Source organism: Aphelocoma coerulescens, chromosome 18, assembly GCF_041296385.1.
Source record: "Aphelocoma coerulescens isolate FSJ_1873_10779 chromosome 18, UR_Acoe_1.0, whole genome shotgun sequence".
NCBI classification, from domain to species: domain Eukaryota; kingdom Metazoa; phylum Chordata; class Aves; order Passeriformes; family Corvidae; genus Aphelocoma; species Aphelocoma coerulescens.
The window spans coordinates 9,145,237-9,154,466 of NC_091031.1; the positions used below are offsets into that span (position 1 = coordinate 9,145,237).

A 9,230-nucleotide genomic window follows, 5' to 3' on the forward strand; every position below is an offset into this window, starting at 1 on the left:
GGAGTCTCATATTGCAAAAAAAAAAAAAAAAAAAAAAAAAACAAAAACAGGAAGAAAGGAGATCAACATGCAAAAAAAACCCTCAGAGAAGTCTCCAAATGCGTTGGCTGAGTTTGGGTGGCTCCTTCACCAGTGGGGACAGACAGTGGGAAGAGTGGAGAAAGCAACTGGGGACCAGCTGGGAATTTGAATATCACATTTGCATGTGTCCAAGACCATGAGTGTTGGAACAGAGGGATTTAAATGCAACTTTCCTAGGAACAAGAGGCGACCAGGGGCTGCCAGGTCTCACCACTGCTCTTCCTCAGGAGCTGCTGCCATTCCTGTGTGTTCCTGGCCACCAGCACAGCTTCAGGAGGACTTGAGCTCAGCATGACACTGCAAATCCTTGCTCTCCTCTGGGCTGATCCCAAAGTCAGGGCAGCTTCTCAAGAACTAATGGAATTTCTGTGTGACCACGGGAACATTGGCAGTGGAGACTCCAGAGATGGAAGTTGTGCTGTGACTGCTTTGTGGGTGTTACAGCGCCTGGAGATGAGTAAACCAAGTCAGGCAAACAGAAATCACATCTTATCCCGAGCCTGCACATGTTTCTAGACCTGACCCAGACCAAGAATGCAGACACATTCATGAGATTCTTTTCTTTTATCAATTCTGGCTGCATCTGTACGGATTTTTTCTGTAGAAGGAGGGAGCAGCACTTACTAGATTTTTAAAATGTGGTACCTAGACAAACTTATATGTCCAGCTTGGGGCAGAAGGAAGTCCTTGGCTGCTGGCAATGTGGACACAAAACTGCCCCAGTAAAAGTGGAATATGCCAAAGGGCCCTGCAGAGACCTGGGAAGGCAGCAGACAGCTGGTGGGGCACAGCTCAGTTCAAGACACACCAGGAATTTTACTGTTTCCATGAGGTTTGAATGAGTAACGAAACACAATTAAATTCCCATAGCGCTGGCATAAGTCCTCACATCAAAGGGGAGAAAGAGTCTCTTTTGCCCTGTATTTAATAGAATAATTATGGTTATTGCCTGTGCAGTAACTTCAGAAGGCTCCTGTGCAGAACTCCAGCCCTGTAGCAGTGGATGTTGTCTGAATTATTAAGCAGACCTGTTTCACATTTTAGAGGACTCCTATCTTCACCCAGCACTGACTGTGCAGCTCCTACTCCTGTTACACAAGATCACTGGGGCTGCCACCCCTGTCCCTGTAGCTCTGACAGCATCAGACAAACGTTAAAACCCCTGAAACTCAGAGCACTGAGAGACGAGTGAGTACAGAGGTCCCTGCTTTAAAGATGAGGAAATAAGAGGAACAGAAGCAGCAGAACTACGACCACCACCAGCCCTCCGAGCCAGGGCTGTGAACCTGACACTGTCCACACTGCCCCTGGCCAGACACCTCCTCTAATGGCTGCAGCAGGACACAGACAGATGGGAGCCCAGCTTCCCCTAATGGCAGCCCCGTGGGCACCGAGATTTCCTGACAAATGAAATCACCACTTTCAGATTTTTCAAAAGGTTTAAGTGCCACCAAAGGAAGTATCAAGTTGGGATCCACAGACCCAGAAAACTGATGGATTACCCAGATGGATTACCCTTCCTCCATCCCACTACTCCTTCCTTTCCCTGGGATGGGTCAACACCAACCCGAGTGGCCCTTTGGGGACAGAGGAGTGACAGGAGTGTGGCAGCTCCAGTGTAAATGCCTGGAGAGAGACCTGCACACACCTGCCACATGCTGGAGGTGTTGAGCAGAGGTACCCACGTCAGCATCCCTGCATGCCCCAGCCTTTTGGGCCACATGCAGGCAGTAGGAAAGGGATTCAAGGCCAGCAGCAGGTTGTCTCTGCTCTGCCTGGGAGGAGGACACTGCCACATCCATGACCTTCTCACTCCCCGTGGGGGCAAATAAAGCACTTTGCCAATGGCTTCACTCTCAGTGCTCACCCAGGAACTGTTCTGCTCTCCGGGGTCACACAGGCAATGGGAAGTTGGATCTTCCTCAGGAGACAGCCTGAGAAGCAGCTCCCATGCCACACTTTCCCAAAGATTTCTAGGGGCCAAACACAAGATGCAGTGTTAGAGCAAAACGTGTACATTTGAGAGTGCTCAGGCTGGGGTTTCTCAGCCAGCCCTTGCTAACATAAGATCTATTTTTACTGTAAAATCCAGCTTCCACATGGATTTGCTCTTAAGCAAAGCCCTCACCCCACTCAAAAGCCTGTCCCTGAGCAGGGCCCTGCTTTTCCCACCAGCTGCCCCACTGTGGGGACAGGCACAGCCAGAGCTCACCGAGGTGTCCTGGTGCTACCACAGCCACCCTGGGCAGCTGGAGCCAAACTGGGGTCCCACTGCAGGAGAACAAGACCTTAGACACAAGATGCACCTCAAGGCACCCAGAATGAGGAGTGTGGAAGGTTGAGAACATGGAAGCAGTGACACAAATATCCAGGGAAAGAGGCAGAGGAGGGAGCAGCACTCAGTAACAGCGAGGCAGGATGGATCCAAACCCCAAACAACTCAGGTAGTATTTCGTTACCGCCAGCCTGCACTGTCTCAGATGCTGTGCTGTGTGATACCACCACACAGATTCATCTCCTCATACGCCATCCAATCCAAATAAACTTCAGCTTCGCTTTGGAATTGATCTCCAAATCAAGGAGCTCTGCTGTTTCCCCGGGCAGCCCACCCTCCTGCAGGAATTTGACCCTCCCGCAGGATTTTAACCCTCCCTGGCCCACTCTCCTTCCCCAGCCGTGCTGGTTTTGCTCAGGCAGTGTTAGGAATTTAGGAATTTGCCCTCTCCCGTGCAGTGTACGGAGCGTGCTTTGCCTTTCACTGGTCCTGAGATGAAACAACCTGAACCTCTCTCACCCCCGTCCAGGCAGGGGGAGGCAGCTGAACAAGCCATGGTTATCAAACCCTGCTTCTTTAAACAGCTCTTCGCTGGCTGCAGTCAAAGCCACGCTATGCCTAACGTCACCGGGGAGCAAAAATAGCCGGCACGAGTGGAGGGAGGGGAATGTGAGTATTAAGAGCGCCCAGATTTCAAACATACTTGGCTTGGCAGCACGCTCCCTTCCTGCCCCTGCCACTCCAGATGCGACAGAGCACCGGGATCTCTCACTCTCTGCCCATGAAGAAGGATTCTTTCCTTTCTTTTTTTCCTCTTTTTCTGTTTTTCTTTCTTTAAGTTTCAGCTTTGATGCTAGTAGATCGATTTTTTAAATTTTCTTTCTCATAGGAAACTTCATCTGCCGGATTTAAAAGCAAGGTTTGAGCAGGAGAAATTAATTTCTGTTTACGGCTGTGAATACGCGTGGTACTCCTGTGGGATGATATCACAGAGGGAAAGGCAAGATTGGCTGGGGAAATCTCCTGGACTGTGAGGTGCTGCTTGGAATAACAAGCTCTCTATTGTGTGTGCATGTGTGTGAGTGTGTGTTTGTGTACGAGTGCAGCAGTGATGGGAACTTTAAAATGATGCAAGGGTTCCCTATTTGGCTTAATTTTTCTCCTCTAGCTCTGTCTGGAGATGGGTGAAGTGTCTGAATGGAATCGGTGCTGTAGGAATTTTATGAATGGAGCAGAAGGCAGGTTCAGCAGAAGAGGAGCAGAGCAGGGAGATGCAGTGGGCTCCGCTCTCTCCGGCAGGAGCTGTCACTCCAGGGAACTGCACAGACAGGCACCAGCATGGCACAAATCTGCTACAAGTCCCTGGGACACCAAGTGAGGCAGGTGCAAGGAGGCAGCACCTGAGCCATGGAAATACGCTCCTGAAAATGAGCTATCACTGACACTGAGCTGACAGCTGCGTGTGGGACCAGCTCCGGGCTCAGCTGGAGCATCCCATGCAGAGCTGATCATTTCTGACCGAGGGTGCTGCTGATTGTGAGGCAGAGAAGCAGCCACAACTCCCGGAGCAGCCGTGTCTCCTTCATGGGAGACACCTTCACTGCCAGCACAGCTCAGACGCCAACATCGATAAAGGGAACAGCAAGGGAGCAGGACAGACTGGCTACACCTGCCCTACAGCAGGAGGGCACTGCACAGCACAGCAGGAGCAGGACGAGGAAGATTTGGGGTTGCAAGGTCCAGGAATTGGATCTTGATGCTGGTGAAGCTGCTGGGAAGCAGCCCAGAGCAGCACTGTCCTGAAGGAGTGCTGACCACTGCAGAACCACGCTCGTCTCTCCCACTTGAATGCCTGTACTCAAGGGACTGGGGTGGGAGACGGGCTCTGTGTGTTTCTCTTTGTTTTGTGCTTCTATCCCAACTGCTAAGTGAGGGGAAATCTCCCTCTGTACTGGATTGTCCTCTCTTATACAGAGTTTTTAATGAGATCTCTGTAGCACCCATCATCCTCAGCAGGTGGGAATGGGGAGAAGGTGAGGGCAAGTCACGGAGAGGATGAAAACTGTCCATCCTCAAGTGCCACAGAGGTCACTGTCAGGGTGACACAAGGGCAGCAGGAGAGGGCCTGGGACTGTAATCCTCCTGCCAAGAAGATAGTGGGAAGAAAGAGGCAAAGAAGTCGGAGCTGGTGAGGAGGCAAAGGGACACCTAACTCCCTGGGAAAAGCTGCAAATTCCCAGGATAAAACAAATCCAACCTGCCCAGTGGAACAAGGCAGAGGGGAATCTTTGCCAGAACCCCTCCCCCTCAGCATTTCCCAAAGAAAAAGAGACAGTCTGAGTGCTGTGAAACACACAGTGCAAATGCACTTCTGTATGCAGTCACCTTTAGGATGGCACGGGCTTTTGGTATGCCTTAAAATCTGGGTATTTTAGCTACTTCTTCAGCATTTCCCTGAGGTAGGTTTGCTCTCCTTTTCCCTATGCCTAGAATGAATTCAAAGCAACAGAGCCCTGATCTGTGCACGGCTGAGTCTGAGCTAAGCAGAGGCTCCCACGTCCAGAGCTGCCTCGCACGTTGCAGAGCAGCCTCACACCTCAAGGCTGTTCAGGCAGGGTCACACCCAGCTCTGGCTGAAACAGATCTGTTTTACAGACACACGGAAATCTCTGGTGTCACACTGGACAGAGAGCATGAAAAACCCCGTGCTTACAGACACAGAAATCCCACAGGGAAACCTACACTTTGCTGTATAAAGTACCTTTTTCTCCATCACTCAAATACTGCTTGAAACTGCAGGACAGAGGAGGAGCTTCTCATTCAAAGGAAGCTGCTCTGTGAAAACACTGCAGGAATGCTGGACAGGACTTGGAGTGCACCACTAACACAGAACAGACAATTTGGCTGCAAATGATAAATCTAAAGTTTGTTTTCCCTTTTTAGGGATCTTCCGCTCCTTCAGAGTGAAGAATGTAGCAAAAAGGCTTAAGCAATCATGCTGATAGCTCTGTAAATATTGTTATGAATTTAGGAAGGATGGTTTTTTTCCTCCAACCCCAAATTAAGGACTGCAGTAAGTGGTTCCAGTGATCCACACAACCTTTTTTGTCACTTTTCCATGGACACACCTCACAGCTGGGCTCTTGTAATGAGGGCACAAGCCCTACACGAGTGGCCTCAGTGCCAAAGACCTTTGGTACATTCAGACAGTGCAGATGCATGCTCAGGGACAGGTAACTTCTACATGATCTTTTGTGTTGCTCTGGCATATTTCTAATATGTTGGTTTTGATGTCTTTTCTCTAGTGGAGAATGCAGATGGTCCTTGGATGAGACCCTGCTAAGAAATGGTTCAACATCTCCCAGCAGCCACACTTCTCAGAGCAGAAAGAAGCCCCTCGGACCCCTGTGACATGAGTAAAGCCTCTGGCATTTAAGCCCAGGAGGATGTCCCTAACTGACGAGCTGGAGAGCCACTTCCTCACCACCCCCTACATGGTGACAGACACAAGTGAGGACAACCTGTTCAGAATCAGGCCCAACGCCTCCGCCAACGCCACCGGGGACGGCGCGTGGGCCGCCGGTTCCACGGAGGACATGATTGCCATCTGCACCATCGGGACCATCCTCTCCCTCATGTGCGTGGTTGGGGTGACAGGCAACGTCTACACCCTGCTGGTGATGTGCCACTACCTGCGCTCCTCTGCCTCCATGTACATCTACATCATCAACCTGGCGCTGGCCGACCTGCTCTACCTCCTCACCATCCCCTTCATCGTCGGCACCTACTTCATTCAGAAGTGGTACTTTGGGGACGTTGGCTGTCGAGTCCTGTTCAGCCTGGACTTCCTCACCATGCACGCCAGCATCTTCACCCTCACAGTCATGAGCACGGAGCGCTACTTTGCCGTGCTGAAGCCCCTGGACACGGTGAAGAGGTCCAAGAGCTACCGCAAGGCCATTGCTGTGGTGATCTGGCTGGTGTCACTGCTGCTCACCCTCCCCATGCTCATCATGATCCAGCTGGTGCAAAGGGACAACAAAAGCATCTGCCTGCCCACCTGGAGCAAGCTGTCCTACAAAGTCTATCTCACCATCCTTTTTGGCACCAGCATCGTGGGCCCGGGGGTGATCATTGGCTACCTTTACATCCGCCTGGCTAAGATTTACTGGGTGTCACAGACTGCGTCCTTCAAGCAGACCAAGCGGCTGCCCAACCAGAAGGTGCTCTATTTAATCTTCACCATAGTGCTGGTCTTCTGGGCTTGTTTCTTGCCTTTCTGGATATGGCAGCTCCTCTTCCAGTATTACGAATCCTTCCCTTTATCTCCCAAGGTGATGAAGAACATTAATTACTTGACAACCTGCCTGACCTACAGCAACAGCTGCATCAACCCCTTCCTCTACACCCTGCTCACCAAAAACTACCGGGAGTACCTGAAGAACAGGCAGAGGTCCCTCAGCAGCAGCAGTGGGTACTTCCAGAGGAGGAATCGTTTCCAGAGGATTTCAGGGAGATCCCTGTCCACGAGCAGCCAGCACTGCACAGAGACTTACGTCCTTGCTCACGCTCCTTTGGGAAACAGCAGTGCCTGAAGGTAAAATATATCTCCAAGAACAATCAATATTGACTTCAGTGTTGCTTTGATTTAAAGTGTACGTTGTACAGGCGAAGCCTTGGCAGACCCAGAACGTGCACACATTTAGTCCAGAGGCTGTGCCGTGTGTCTGTTCTCATTTCTCCAGTGCCACTGATTTGATGCTAGAGGCACTCAGCTGAACATCTATCTAAATAGCCTTTCACTTTTTATCTTTATATTTTATAGTGTATGTCTCCTCAAGTAGCCATCAATAATGAAAGCCTATAACAGGGCCATGATTTTTAATAGTATCAGCTGTCTCACAACATTTAAAATTATGTTACCCCATGAATGGCTGTAGTTTGCTCTTTTTTTCCCTCAGCAGTAGTGCTAAATTTGTAGTTGTACGAGGACTGAAAACAATGAAATAAAGAAAAAGCAGCTGATGTTTGTGACACACCATGCAGTTTGCATTTGGGGTAGGACTGGACAATGTGGATGAGGCATATCCAGGGTTGCTTTTCCCGGTTTGGGTCATACTCACACTTATTCTGCACTGCTGTGTGTGCACTGGGCTGGACTCTCCAGTCACACAGGTGTGTGCAGTGGAGTTACACCACGGTCTGTGTCAGCAGCACACGCTTCCCATGACAGTGCCACAGGAACCTCTGGTGTTGCTATCCTCAGGGCATCCACTGGATAACAGCAACATCCAGCCTGAAGCACCAGACCTCCACTACTGAGTCCAGGAGGAAAGGAGAGAGGGAGAGGAGGAGGTTGAGGAGATGTGATTTTCCCCGGGCAAAGCAATGTTCTCTGAAGTACTTAATACTCCCAATTATAAAAGAGCTGGTTCTCAGTTAGGGAGACAACTTGTTCCCTTCACTGGAGGTGACTTGGCCTTTCTGCTACAAAGACAAACTGAGTCCTGCCTACACCAAGAACTCGCTGCCTGTCCTGGCTTTCACCAATGATGAGGCATCATTAGTACAAATATATAATCCCTGATGTCTGGCACTTCCCCAGTGAGTCTAAAAGTACCTTCCCTGGGGTGCTGCCAACATCCATACAGGAGTCCTCTGCTTGCATCAGCCCTGCTACCTCATTAGCAGGGATATGAGGATGCAATGCCAACACAACCCTAACCAAGGTACAGAATTAGAACCAAATGAATGCTGAGCAGTGAACTCAGAACTGCAGTGTGAAATCCGCTTGGCAGTGAGCTCTGTTTGCTTAGACCGAGCCTGAATTCAGGATTTAACCATCTATTCCCCTTCAAGGTGTTTAAATGGTCATTGCTCATGAGGACATGGGCTCTGCACGCAGCAGAGCCCATGGATGGAGGCGAGAAGCTTTGTTATGGAATCACAAAGGTTGGAAGAGACCTTCAAGACCGAGTCCAACCATTACCCAGCACCACCTCGTTCACCACGTGTCCCCCAGTGCCACAAACACACGCATTTTGAACACTGCAGGGATGGTGATCCCACACTTCCTTGGGCAGCCTGTTCAAATGCCTGACCACCCCTTCATGGAAGAATTTTTCCTAATGTCCAATCTAAATTCCTGAACCCATTTTCCACTTACAGAGTCGGGTGTTTATCATGAGTCAGAATATAAAGTTTAGCCTCCTTTTTCTCCTTTCAAACAGCAGTTTTAGCTTCTCCTTGCTCAGGAAGAACCAGACAAGCTCAGAATGAGCAGTTCCCATGGTTATGAAGGAAAGCTACTGCAGCCTGAGCCTTTAGAAAGCACAGTCCATCTTGCCTAAAATCAGACAGTCAGAATGAAAGGGAGGTTGCAAATCTCAACTCATCCAGGCGTCACACACCTGCAGAAGCTACTGAGAGATATTGGAGCACATCTGCCTTCAATTATTCAGTCTGACCCCTTGAACCTTGGCAGCTCTGCTCTGATTCTCTTCTCCAAACCCTCCCCAAGCACTCCATCTCACAGAAAAGAGTTGCAAAACACCTTTCATGGCTCTGTCATTGCAGGGAGCACCCTGAAAGCAGCGTGAGCAGCGTGTTGAGGGCACGAGGCCATGCCAGATGTCCACGGAAAGGAGCTGGGATTCCCTGTTTCCCTGGAAGGACACACAGCCTCAGCCCTGGGCTGCACAGTCTCCTTTCCCATTTGAAGCTTGTGCTGTCTCAGCAGGGGCTTCTGATGCGTTTGTCAAATCAGCACAACAAAGCCAAGGGAAAAGGCACCCCCAAGTCAGGGACTGGCTGTGGGTGATGCTTCTCTCAGTGCTGGGTCATCTCTGAACAATGAGGTGTCTCGTTCAAGCTT

General features: G+C 50.2%; 1 protein-coding gene across 3 annotated transcripts; it reads left to right on the forward strand.

Annotated features, from left to right (window-relative positions):
- The first annotated feature begins 2,942 nt into the window (after nt 1-2,942).
- UTS2R (urotensin 2 receptor) lies at nt 2,943-7,351 on the forward strand. 3 transcript variants are annotated; one of them, XM_069032515.1, is made up of 2 exons: nt 2,943-3,025; nt 5,662-7,351. In XM_069032515.1, the coding sequence occupies exon 2, from the start codon at nt 5,803-5,805 to the stop codon at nt 6,949-6,951; it is 1,149 nt and encodes a 382-aa protein (XP_068888616.1). In that variant the 5' UTR covers nt 2,943-3,025; nt 5,662-5,802; the 3' UTR covers nt 6,952-7,351. The 3 variants fall into 3 exon arrangements, with proteins under 3 accessions (XP_068888616.1, XP_068888615.1, XP_068888618.1); XM_069032514.1 differs by lacking the exon at nt 2,943-3,025 and adding an exon at nt 3,108-3,275; XM_069032517.1 differs by lacking the exon at nt 2,943-3,025 and adding an exon at nt 4,308-4,372.
- Nucleotides 7,352-9,230: the final 1,879 nt, after the last annotated feature.